Source organism: Coregonus clupeaformis, unplaced genomic scaffold, assembly GCF_020615455.1.
Source record: "Coregonus clupeaformis isolate EN_2021a unplaced genomic scaffold, ASM2061545v1 scaf0870, whole genome shotgun sequence".
NCBI classification, from domain to species: Eukaryota; Metazoa; Chordata; class Actinopteri; order Salmoniformes; family Salmonidae; genus Coregonus; species Coregonus clupeaformis.
In genome coordinates, this window is record NW_025534324.1 from 34,385 (window position 1) to 48,555 (window position 14,171).

At 41.6% G+C, this 14,171-nt stretch overlaps 1 protein-coding gene across 1 annotated transcript; it reads left to right on the forward strand.

Annotated features, from left to right (window-relative positions):
* The first annotated feature begins 283 nt into the window (after positions 1 to 283).
* cyyr1 (cysteine/tyrosine-rich 1) lies at positions 284 to 10,188 on the forward strand. The gene is given in 5 exon segments (XM_041866856.2): positions 284 to 797; positions 3,614 to 3,713; positions 4,932 to 5,092; positions 9,968 to 10,015; positions 10,018 to 10,188. Coding segments are annotated over 5 exon segments (474 nt in total). The 5' UTR covers positions 284 to 715; the 3' UTR covers positions 10,101 to 10,188.
* Positions 10,189 to 14,171: the final 3,983 nt, after the last annotated feature.

Consider the following 14,171-nt stretch of genomic DNA (forward strand, 5'->3'; position numbering starts at 1 on the left):
AGGGGGTCATTCAATCATACACACTTGAGCAACCCACATAGCCTACATTTTACAAGATGAAGAAGTTTAGTTATAAATAAGTTATATCAAACATAAACTTCGTGCTCCTTAGAGGTTCATGGATGTTTTGTAGGACATATTGAGCGTGGCGGGGGGATATCGTTTGGTTTCTGACTAAAAAAGTACATTTCCTCTCAAAATGATCGTGAGGTGTGTGTGTACACGACATAAACCTATATATATATTTTATTTTCAAAGTGGTCGTGATAGCGGGGGCGTCAGCGTTCTTTGTGCCGGAGAGATGCGAATGTTATCGAGATGCTTCTATCTCTTTTACCACACAGTCATCGGAGTAATTTTAGAAAATAGCGGCTGCGGGGGAGGGGAAGCGCTAGGAGCCACTCCAGGCGGAAAAAGGAAGAGAAGAAAACAACGAGGAAAGAGTGAAGGAAACACTTTTAGAGAAACGAACACCTGGAAGAAGAAACGAATGAGAGTTTTTAAGCATGTTTATGACTGAAGCAAAGATCCATTAATTTGCGTTCATGGCTCTCTTCGATGGAACTTTTTAGAGAACTCAATTGAATTACGCATATCAGCGATATTTCGGTGAGAGACTATATCCCATAGTCTTCTTTGCGGGCGCATATCGATGGAAAACGCGGACGTTATCGTTTGGGGATAACGGTGCGCAACATTTAGAACAAGTAGGCCTATGCTATCAGTCGATATGGAAAGAACGGAGGCAGCGGGGTGGAAAATCCTACGGGACTCTCTCCTACTTTGTCTTTTTGCCGGTAAGCTCTAGTTCTGGTTCTCTAGGATGCTTTATCGTCTTCAACGTGCGCAAATGTTTTATTTTCTCATAAATTATTTCAAAGTTATCAGCAGAAGTGTGCATTTAACAATGGGTTCCTTTTTTATTAGGCTAATTGTGAATGTGAACTCATCAACCCAATGCATGGATGGTTTCACAACGTTAAAAATTTAAAGTAGCGGATCATTAACTTAGACATACTACGGTTAATTTACTCTGAAGCGATCTACATTTTCCTGATTCATAAGCCTATTTGAGAGAGTTGCGTAGCCTACATAGCGGTCCTAGTAGAAGTAAAAAGTGTGTGCGAACTTGTGTGTGTGTGGGGGGGGGGGGGTTACGGTACAAGCCTTGCTCAGCACTGGTCGCAGAACTATACTGCCATTGTCTCCAGCGTATTGAGCGACAGGAAGGAGCTAGACCTCAAGGGACCACCCATATAGACTCCCATCGTTGGATGACATGCACATCAAAGTAGTTACACTCCACACTTCACAGGGGGAAATATGTTTGCAGCCCAAATGGCGCCCTATTCCCTACACAGTGCACTACTTTTGACCAGAGCCCTGTGGTCAAAAGTAGTGCACTACTGTATATAGGGAAGAGGGTGCCATTTGGTGTACTCTGTTTCAAGGCTGCTATTGTAGGCCCACACACACCTTTTTGGGGGTTGGAAAACACAATCTGCCATCAGTTTGTGAGGGATGGGTTGAAAATACACCAGCTTTTGAACAAAGTGAAAATAAAGCTGGAATGAAGCTGAAAATCCTTGAACACACACACAAACACACACACACACACACACCAGTAATTTGTGGCAGTATGCTTGAAGGTTGAGAAAAAGCAGGCCTGTGTTTGGGTTAAATTATGTGGGGGTTGAAGAGGGCAAACACTGAGATATAGGACACACAAACTTTAGACAGACCGTGTGCGTTCAAATACTCTATAAATAATAATTAAATACAAAACCACAAGTAGTGTTTCCAAATGTCCTTTATTTCAAGTGCTTTCTCATTTTGAGACCCCTTTCCCTGAGCCATCCCCTTCATTTCAAGTTGTCACGCATCCATGTGTCTCTACTGAAGGACTCTCACCACCAACTCTCTAAAGCTTCAGAGTGGCTGTAACCTTCAGTGCTTCATCTTTGTCGTGCTCACATACACTACCAGTCAATCGTTTGGACACACCTACTCATTCAAGGTTTTTTCTTTCTTTGTAAAACATTTTACATTGTAGAATAATAGTGAAGACATCAAAAATATGAAATAACACATATGGAATCATGTAGTAACTAAAAAAGTGTTAAACAAATCAAAATACATTTTAAATTTGAGATTCTTCAAATGGTTGAGAGAATGCCAAGAGTGTGCAAAGCTGTCATTACATTTACATTTTAGTCATTTAGCGACTTACAGGAGCAATTAGGGTTAAGTGCCTTGCTCAAGGGCACATCGACAGATGTTTCACCTAGTTGGCTCTGGGATTAGAACCAGCGACCTTTCAGTTACTGGCACAATGCTCTTAACCACTAAGCTATCTCAAGGCAAAGGGTGGCTATTTGAAGAATCTCAAATATAAAATATATTTTGATTTGTTTAACACTTCTTGGGCACTACATGATTCCATATGTGTTATTTCATAGTTTTGATGTCTTCACTATTATTCTACAATGTAAAAAATAGTAAAAATGAACCCTTGAATGAGTAGGTGTGTCCAAACTTTTGACTGGTACTGTATGTACACAGAAGGTTTACACACACATATACACACACACACACAGGTTTACACATTTTTTGATTATATTTTGGTCATTTAGGAGATGCTCTTATCCAGAGCGACTTACAATGAGTGCATTCATCTTAAGATACTGTAGCTAGGAGAGACAACAACACATCACAATCGTATCAAATACAGTTTCCCTCAACAAAGTATTTATCAGCAAAGTCAGTGCTAGTGAGAAAAGAGAAGAGTCTTCTTTTTTTTACAGTCACACACACACACACATATATATACACACACACAGAAGATTTACACACACACACACTCCCCATCCAACCAAGGCAAACTAAAGCACTGAAAACCAGGGTATACAAAGGGAACAGCTTTGGTGAGAGAGAGGTATCTGCAGGTTCAGACTAGTATAGAGAGAAAGAACACAGAGGTGAAGTTAGTGAATAGTGTAGTTGACTAAAAGTATACACTTTCACATAAAGAAAATATTTTCTGAAATGTCTTGTATGATCTCCATTCACATAGCCCTGTTGTCACACAACTCATCTTCTTGTTATTACCCTTTCTGATGTGTCGTGTTGTGTGCTTATCGGTTTAGGTTTAGGTCCCACTCTACAGGATGAATACCTTTTAAGGCTTAATAAAGCCTTCATATACCCACTATAAGGACTATATATTTCCACTTATCAAATGTCTTAATTATTGTTTTGTGAGTTTAAGTGCAATATGGTTCTTTTACTGTGGCGAAAACTCTTAAGATACTCTTTAAAAAGCCTTGATCTTAGTGACATTTACATATTTAGAAAAGGTTCAATTAAGCAAAATACTAAGTTTTAAGTGTATCTACCAGAGCTGCTCTCCATTATGTTTTTAACCTTTTGTAATATGAAAATAGCATTTTGATTTTGGCCTTCAAAGGGTTTTGGAAATCTTGATTCCAAAGAGCACACTCTACCTTTCTCTCAGCAAATTAGAAGCAGGGTGCGTGTGAGTGTGTGCATGTGTCCGTAGTAGAGGTAGGTGTGTGTATGCGTCTCTATATAATGTATTGCATCTCTCCTGCAGGTCACAGTGAGGCCCAGTGTGATGGCTGTGTGGAGTACTGCTGTGAAGGCTCTCCCCCTTTCTGCTGCTCCTACTACGCCTATATGGGAGATGTCCTCTCGTAAGTACACACACACACACATGCTCACACACACACACACACAATGTCACCTTCTATACATACACACATGTTCAGTCACCCTCAGTCTATAAACACACACTCACCAACTACACACACAAACACTTCTCTACCACTCCACCACCTGTCCTTTCCACATGCAGTGAATGACCCCTCTGAGAGATTTGACCTTCGTCATTTGGCTCAAGACAGCTGGCCTCTCACTTTATCTATCCTCCTCCTCACCAGACCACCTATGGAGTATAACACATGCTACCTGCTACAGTGCACCAATGAAGAGAATAATGATATTAAAGTATTGTGTAAGCATGGAACATTAATTAATGTCACAGTTAAAATTCCCAAATTCACAGTTTTTACACCATAAGTGGGGGTTTCACAAAAAAGTGCTATTGAATAGGCCCATTGAATGTGGACTCATTTTATCTAGCCATATAATGTAGCTCTTTCAAGGCCATGGTTGTCATAAGGTAATGGAGAGGAATAATGGTTCCTCATTCTACAGCTTCTCCACAGCCTTTTAAATGGATTTTGACCACACACACACACAAAAGGACACGTACATGTACACACATACTCACACACACACACACAGGTCTGAGTCATGTAATCAGATGTTTGAGCAGATCTCCATGGTTGCGCCACAGGCATGTTTGGTCCGGTGTGTGTTATAGGCAGCTGCTCCCAGACTTTTTTCTCAGTCCTGGATGGCCCTATCCCAAAATGCACTGCTTCTCTACAGAGAGCACACTGTAGCAAAACATTTCGCAACGAAAACTGAAATGTTTCTTATTGCACATGTTTCAGTCTGTTTTCTTTCATTTGGTGTTTAGTGAATATGACCCAAGCTTGGGGTCAATTTTTTAGTAATTAAGCAGACACTGTTATCCAGAGCGACTTACATTAATACATTCATCTTAAGATAGCTAGGTGAGACAACAACATATCACAATCTTAGAAAGTAGTTTTCAACAAAGTAGCCTTTTTGGGAGGAGGGGTGGCCGTGGGATTTATTTAAGATACTCTTTAAAGAGGTAGGGAGGTGAATTGAAATTCCATGCAGAATTGACTTGTGAGAAGATGAATTGGATGAGATGACTTCCTGGTAGCCACTAACTAGAATGAAAAGGGGAGCATGTAGTCAAAGTGACAAACGTGTGTTTGTGTGTGCATGCATGTGTGTGTGTGTGTGTTTTCTAGGGGCACGGCGATCTCAGGCATCGTGTTTGGTGTGGTGTTTCTGATGGGAGCGCTGGCGGCCTTCTTCCTGTGTGTGTGCATGTGTGTGAAGAACGGGCGAGGGGCCCGGGTGGACGTGTTCAACACCTCCTACATCAACACTGTGTCCCAGGGCTACCCAGGTAAGACTGATCTAGGATCAGGTCCCCCCTGTCCATATAATATTTTTGATTATGATCTAAAAGGCTAAACTGATCCTAGGTCAGCTCTCAGAGTCCATATAGTTTCAAGTTTTATTTGTCACATGCACAAGTACAGTGAAATGCTTAAAAGTCCAATGCAGCCATTTTTTATCTCAATATCAAATAATTTCCGGGTAACAATTAAGTACCTTACTGTGATTGTTTTCCATTGAAATGGCGAAAAATTAACAAAATTAGCTTCTTAGCAAAGAGCAATTTCTCAAGCAAGAATTTTGCTAGGACTGTCTGGGAGTGGTCTGAGTGGGGAGGGGAAAACTGAAAACGATCTGTTATTGGCAGAGAGGTTTGGAACTCTCTTTCTTATTGGTCTATTAACTACACTGAACAAAAATATAAACACTACATGTAAAGTGTTGGTCCTATGTTTCATGAGCTGAAATAAAAGATCCCAGATACTTTACACTAAAAGGGCATTATCATAATTTTCACAATTTCACAGTATTATTCCAACCTCATAGTGTGGAAATATATATAAAACACAAGAAAATCACATTTTTTGACTGCATTGTGCCTTTAACCCATTACACTCGTGGAAATTGGCCGATATGGATAAGGACAAATATAAAACTATAAAAAGCATATGCATGAGCATGGTAGCAATTGAAAGAGAACACTTTGGAGATTATGGGGAAATTATCAGACCAAAGGTGAGGACAAAACAGTTCACCTTATACAAGACTGATTCCAAACATTACACTGTTGATTTTATGTGCATCTTACATTTACTTTACTTTCATTAAATGACGTGGAAACAACGTTGATTCAACCAGTGTGTGCCCTGTCGTTAGCTAAATTATAAAATACGATCTTACAGTGTTAGGCTTTCAAAAGGCACTTCAGACAAACAGATTGTAATTTTGGTGTGCATAGAATGGAGTCATTAGTGCATTCAAGTGCATGTTTAACTGACACTAAAAAGGAACATTGTTACATCCAATGCCTGTTTGCCTAAGGCTGATGCCACGCAAGCGCTTGTACGCACGTACACATGCATACACACACTTGCATTCAAATGCACACACGTGCACACACACGGACACACACACATACACACACACACACACACATATACACACATGTAAATAGTGCCACACATGCACACAAGCGCATACAGTCGGCCTTACTGTTTAGATTTTTGTTGTCTTTGATGTCTTTTATTTTTGCATTGTTGTTTTCTGTTCTTGTTTTCCTTTGTTTTGTCTTTTTTGTCTTTTGTTCTTTTTGTTGGTTGTTGGCGCATTGGGTCGGTGGTGGCTTTGGTTGGGTTGGAGGGGGATGGTGGCTTGGAGGGGTCCAATTCGGGTCCCCGATTCGACTGGGTGGGGGATCTGTCCTTGTGCCCTTGGGCGGGGCGCTTGACCCTGATTGCTCCTGTGGGTCGCTCTGGATGGGAGTGTCTGCTAGATGACTGAATGTAATGTAAATGTTGAGAGGCTTCACTGCAGGAAGATTGTATGTTTTTAAATTAAATTAATAAAGTGCATGTTCTCGCGGCTAATGTTTTTCACAATATGACAAACATAGGCTCAATCTGTTCAGGACGACCCAGGGTATACCGCATGTCATCCTTGTAACTGTGGATCAAACATAGCGATCACAAACGTTGATACTGTAAATGACATGAGTTTTCAAATATGGAAATGTGAAGTGCACATTAGGACTCACGTGTGTGGTTTGCTTGTATGACATCAAAGCAGTATTTATTATAATCCTCAATGTCTCATCTTTCAGAACACATCGACTCCTCTCTATTTACAGCATTTCCCTCACTCAGACAACAACAAATGTGCAAAAGTAGCCCAATTAGCGGGAGGGATGGGGGGCATCTTCTTGCCGCGCGCGGTGCTCAAGTTTTTAACGGCTCAGTCAAAACCCATACAGCGATGTGAAGCGGAGAACCTGAGTTCTGATGTCATGTATAGCAGGTTACTGTACAGCCACTACGTTCCAATTTAGGCGCTAATCAATGACAAAATCTGCCATTTTCAACCCGTATACAGGATGACAGGGGCTGTGAGTGGAAAGGGTTACTACCTTGCCAGCCCAGTGCAGTATTCAATATCAAAATAAAATAAAAACAGGAGAAATAAGAAAGGAATAAAAAAACTGGCGAATGTAAGCTATATACATGGTCAGTGCCAGTACCAAATGTACAATGTGCAGGGATAATGGATCAGTTGAGGTAGATATGTACAGTGAGGGAAAAAAGTATTTGATCCCCTGCTGATTTTGTACGTTTGCCCACTGACAAAGAAATGATCAGTCTATAATTTTAATGGTAGGTTTATTTGAACAGTGAGAGACAGAATAACAACAAAATAATCCAGAAAAACTTATAAAAGACACCTGTCCACAGAAGCAATCAATCAATCAGATTCCAAACTCTCCACCATGGCCAAGACCAAAGAGCTCTCCAAGGATGTCAGGGACAAGATTGTAGACCTACACAAGGATGGAATGGGCTACAAGACCATCGCCAAGCAGCTTGGTGAGAAGGTGACAACAGTTGGTGCGATTCTTCGCAAATGGAAGAAACACAAAATAACTGTTAATCTCCCTCGGCCTGGGGCTCCATGCAAGATCTCACCTTGTGGAGTTGCAATGATCATGAGAACGGTGAGGAATCAGCCCAGAACTACACGGGAGGATCTTGTCAATGATCTCAAGGCAGCTGGGACCATAGTCACCAAGAAAACAATTGGTAACACACTACGCCGTGAAGGACTGAAATCCTGCAGCGCCCGCAAGGTCCCCCTGCTCAAGAAAGCACATATACATGCCCATCTGAAGTTTGCCAATGAACATCTGAATGATTCAGAGGAGAACTGGGTGAAAGTGTTGTGGTCAGATGAGACCAAAATGGAGCTCTTTGGCATCAACTCAACTCGCCGTGTTTGGAGGAGGAGGAATGCTGCCTATGACCCCAAGAACACCATCCCCACCGTCAAATATGGAGGTGGAAACATTATGCTTTGGGGGTGTTTTTCTGCTAAGGGGACAGGACAACTTCACCGCATCAAAGGGACGATGGACGGGGCCATGTACCGTCAAATCTTGGGTGAGAACCTCCTTCCCTCAGCCAGGGCATTGAAAATGGGTCGTGGATGGGTATTCCAGCATGACAATGACCCAAAACACACGGCCAAGGCAACAAAGGAGTGTCTCAAGAAGAAGCACATTAAGGTCCTGGAGAGTCCTGGAGTGGCCTAGCCAGTCTCCAGACCTTAATCCCATAGAAAATCTGTGGAGGGAGCTGAAGGTTCGAGCTGCCAAACGTCAGCCTCGAAACCTTAATGACTTGGAGAAGATCTGCAAAGAGGAGTGGGACAAAATCCCTCCTGAGATGTGTGCAAACCTGGTGGCCAACTACAAGAAACATCTGACCTCTGTGATTGCCAACAAGGGTTTTGCCACCAAGTACCAAGTCATGTTTTGCAGAGGGGTCAAATACTTATTTCCCTCATTAAAATGCAAATCAATTTATAACATTTTTGACATGCGTTTTTCTGGATTTTTTTGTTGTTATTCTGTCTCTCACTGTTCAAATAAACCTACCATTAAAATTATAGACTGATCATGTCTTTGTCAGTGGGCAAACGTACAAAATCAGCAGGGGATCAAATACTTTTTTCCCTCACTGTAGATGTAGGCAGGGATTACGAGAAAGTGACTGGTAGCAGGATAAATAATAATAATAATAATAAACAATATAGAAACAGCATAAGTGGTGGGTGGGTGTGTGCATGATGGTGAGTGTGTATGTGGTTGTTAGTGTGTGTGTGTGCAAGAGTGTGTGAGTGTGTGGGAGAGACCTGTGAGTGTGCATATAGTCAGCACATATAGTCCTTGGTGAGGGTGGGCAGCTATTATCTATCTGTGTAGAAGTCTCATTGCTTGGGGGTATAAGCTGTCTCGGAGCCTGTTGGTCCGAGACCTGATACTCTGGTACCGCCTGCCGGACGGAAGCAGAGAAAACAGGGGTGGCTGGAGTCTTTGGTAATTTTTCAGGCCTTCCTCAGACACTGCTTGGTGCGTATGTCCTAATCTTATTCATTATGGTCTAAAAGGGCAAACTGATCCTAGATCAGCACTCCTACTCTGAGACGCTTTATGAATTCAGGCCTTAACCACTGCTCCTCCGCTAACTGTCTGAACAGAAAATTACCCGGCCTTCAATTTACCCGTTTCCCTGCAGTGCAGTGATTCCACCACTAGAGGACATTGCTCCTCCACCAATGACCAATACATACTGAAGTCTAGAATGTTTCTACCAGTGGAGGCTACTGAGGGGAGAATGGCTCATAATAATGGCTGGAATGGAGTCAATAGAATGGTATCGAACATGTGGTTTCCATTGGTTGATACCGTTCCATTGACTCCAGTGGAGGCTGGTGGGAGGAGCTATAGGAGGATGGACTCACTGTAATAGCTTAAATGGAATGAATGGAACGGAGTCAAACGTGGTTTCCATATGTTATTTTGTATTTTTATTTTATGTGTTTAATACCGTTCCAAAAATTCCATTCCAGCCATTACAATGAGCCTGTCCTCCTATAGCTCCTCCCACCAGCCTCCTCTGATTGACTCCATTCCAGCCATTACTATGAGCTGTCCTCCCCTCAGCAGCTTCCACTGGTTTCTACAGCCCCATCAAAACAGAAACAATGACATGGCAGGGTCTGTTGTACTTTTATGTTGTATGTGTGTATTGGCATAATCTTTATTTATCCAGCAACTAATATAATAACAAACTAACCATTTTCTCTCTGTGTCTGTCTCTCTCTCTCTCTCCAGGACCCCCACCTCCCTACACCTATGACTATGAGATGTACCCTTCGGCCGTGCGCCCCCTCCCTACACCCCCACCCCACCCAGGACAGACAGCTACTCCCCTCCCCCTCCGTATCCGGGCTGCAATCGCAAATGACTTGCAGACAAAATGGAGAATCTTGACCAGGCTACTTGCCATTTTGAAGGAGCACATCATGGATTATGCTTATGCAGTGTACTAGCAGGGAAATATGAGACTGTACGTATTGCCTTTTCGAACCTCTGGATCACTTAAAATGACTGCATGTGGACTGGACCACTTTGACCTTTTCTTATGGAAGTGATTGGGTCAATTCAACTGATTGGCGTTTCGGGGGGGTGAAAACCTCTGACTCACTTAAAATGACTGTGTGGACTGATCGACTTTTGACCATTTCATGTGGGGGTGTGGGTCAATCCAACTGATCAGCGTTTCGGGGGTGAAAACCACTTTAGTTGTATTTGACTCATATTTTATGGCAATGAATATGAGTGAGGGGACAAAGTACCTAACTTTATTTGAAGATGTGGATCTTTGTTGTACCATCTCTCTGGTAGAGATGCCTGTTAGCTGGCTTTCCTACAGGCTAGTGCTCTTCCCTACCTTATTTCTACAAGGCAAAGGAGGGAAAATTGTAGCTTAGTCCCAGATATGTTTGTGCTGTCTTGCCAATTCTTTCATGTGGCAATGACCTTAGGACATGGCGAGACGGCACAAACAAATCTGGGACCAGGCTAGGAAAACTTTGTAAAACTATGAGTTGTACCATAGGAAGAAAGAGGATGGTAAACATACAGGTCCGGGGTGACGTTTCCCCTAGGTACAGATCTAGTATCAGCTTCCCCTTCCCCAATCCTAACCTTAACTATTAGTGGAGGAAATGCAAAACTGACCCAAGATCAGCGTCATGGGGCAACTTCACCCTACTCTGAGCAAGTCTGCCTGTATGTGAACAGTGAAGACGGGTCTGGACCTGCTCTCGGAGGACTGGGGAATGATGAGTTAATGATGGAATGAATCCTATGATTTATAATGGTGATGTTTCGCAACAATCTTTCAATGTTGTTTATATGTCGTTGCTATGAACATGTGCAGGATGATAGTTAAATAAAAGTTTCCAAATCATTTTGTCTACTTATTGCCTCAATAAATACCCAAGAAGAAGGCTAAATTCAGTACACCAGTCAATAAGGAAGTACAGCTTTTGCACAAGGTTACATGGCTGTGTGTGTGTGTGAATCAGTAAGCGTGTGAATCCAGCGAGTGTAGACCAGAGAGGGTGTGAAAGGGAGACAGCACAACAACAAGTCCTGGTCAGATATAATTTGTGCTCCATATTCAAGTAAAAGTAAGCCTCTGCATAAAGACTATTTGAGGTGGTCATTCTGCTCACACAAAGGAGGAAGACAGCCAGCACTTCACTGCAGTGAAATTGCTAGGCAAATCAACCCTTTTATTCAATAAAGCGTCGTGCAAGGCAATTTTCCCACTGCTTCAAAACAGCTCATATTGAACTTTCATCCCCAAAAATATTCCAACACCCTGGATTTGCTAGCCAAGGGAAAAATGTTCTACCTCTGCCATATTATTCAGCTCCGGGGTGAAGTTTCCCCTAGGTACAGATCTAGGATCAGCTTCCCCTTTCCAAATCCTAACCTTAGCCATTAGTCGGGGGAAATAACTGATCCTAGATCAGTGTCTAGGCCAGTGTCTAGGCCACCATTGGTGGTTTTTGACATGTGCTTCACCAACAACATTGATTTGGTCTATTCCAGTGATTTGTAAATTCCCTTGGCTATGAAATTGAAAATAAGCTTTGTTTGAGCACATTTCAATACACTACAATACTAAATGACATTTTATCACATTAATCAATTGATAGTGACAGAATTAAATTACTTCCCGAGCAAAGTCAGCCTCTGAATGTCAAAGAAACGAAACAATGAAATCTGCATATGCATCGGAGTCTTTCCCGGGTATTTTACAGCTTGTTTGGAGGTAGGCTATTTAAAGAGTGCATTGTAGGTGGAGGAATTGACCGACAAATCTATAGCCTAATTTTGTCTGTCAAACAGGCAGGTCTACCTCTTATTTCGTAAATAGGAAGAAATACAAAGCCTTCTTGTTGTTAGTAAAGTCTAATTAAAATGATTGAAATGAATTATGCCTACTCAAATTTGCACCACAAGCTGTCCATTTCCGAATGATTGTGGTGGGTCTACTGCTTCAAGATTCAGAACCACAATGTAAGAATCTGGCTTATTGTGGGGTCAATAACTGTAATAAATACATCATGGGCAAGAAACATATATTTTTTAATACATTCAATTATAGTAGTAGCAAGCTATCAAAGTTGACCTCCGGTCCTCCTTCTCATCTTCGCGCTCTCCTCAAACTGAACAGAACATAGGCTATAAGCTTTTTTGGACTAGGTCTAATCAAAAACTATTTTCGGAAGAAACCTTTGACTCTTGAACTGTGAAGCAGCACACAAACACTTTTTTGATCAGCAGGAGCAGAGCAGGCTGGGGTTTAGGTTTAGAATATAAATTGCTGTGTGTAATGCAGCCTAGTTTTATTTACACCATGCCGGTAGCTATCTGATAGATTAATTATTAATGACTAATTATTACACCCTGAAACTGTGTATAATGTGTTAGAAATGCGTGAGTGTAGGACCAGTAAAGGCTATGGCATTGAGCCACTATTTAGCAATGTGAGTAAGAGTTAGGCCAGACAACAAAGACAACTGAGAAACTAAGATAAAGAGGCCTCCCAATTTAGGGAGGGGAGAAACTGTTATGAAAACATGGTGCAGAATATTGTGAGAACGGCAATAACTGAGTAAAGCAGGGAGTAGGATATGTGTGTGTGTGTGTGTATGTATGTGTGTATGCATGTGTGTATATGTGTGTGAACTGAAGGTCAGTAGAGCAGTTTTAGAGTGGAAAACTACAGCCAGCCTACAGAGGGAAGGGATTTCTTTTTGTATGACGTATGAGTATAAAAGATGGACTCTGAAATTGTGATGGCAGAATTCTCAATGAATAAATATATCTGACTATGCAGACCGGGACTCTGGCCGTTACTTAAATCCCAAAAGACTTACAACCTTTTGGGAGACGCACAGAGAAACTGAAATAGTTTGTTAAATAATTCACATAACAGCTTGGTCCTTCTGAGCCGGACTCCAATACCCTGTTTCTGTCATTCCAGGTAACTCTGAAAACCGTCGACGGGCGAATGATACATTCGTAAATAGAAAGTCCTGCCCTTTGACATTAAGGTATAAAACAGGCCAGAGGACACCTGATTAATGACAGAGACGGTGACGGAATCCAAACCTACATTGAATCTCGGCTGCAAGGATAAGGTCAGTAGTCTTTATTCATTACTTGGTGAAATTGATTTGAGAACTTGCTAAAATATTGAAAAGTAGCAAATTGATCAATGCGTAGCCATTTTAAGTGAAATGTAGGGGACTGTCAGGAATTATCAAGATTACATTGTGAGGATAGACTCCTCCGTAGAGTAGGAGATAATTCTGGGTGACTAGTCAACCTGTTGGTGGGTCCGTAACGATTCACGGTAATAGGCCATTACCAAAAGAAACTACCCGGTGTTGAAATAGAAGGAACTATTAAAAGTACACCTATGGAATGGAACCTGTAAGAGATTATTGAACAGTCAACAAATAATCCGGGTTAAACAAATACAAAAAGTACACCAGAAGGAATTAAAATAGCATGTGTGAGAAATAGAATATTAGTAAAGTCAAAAGTCACAAACAACTGTAGATTTTGCTGTAACTCTATCCGTTCTGGAGCCTTATAAACTCCAGGTTACCGATATAACACCAATAATCATGTAAGGTTGTATACGTGTGAGACCTAATGTTTGCTCAAAAGTCACATGAATAATTCCAGGTGGTTGTATAGAGGAGGGAGAACCCATTCCTGTTGTATGAGACTGTCAGGAATTATCAAGATTACATTGTGGGGATCAATCCCTCTGTAAAAGTATGAGATAATTCTGGGGGACTAGTCAAGACTACATATACAGGGAGGGGGTGGTTCCAGGTGGTTGTATAGAGGAGGGAGAACCCATTCCTGTTGTATGAGACTGTCAGGAATTATCAAGATTACATTGTGGGGATCAATCCCTCTGTAAAAGTATGAGATAATTATG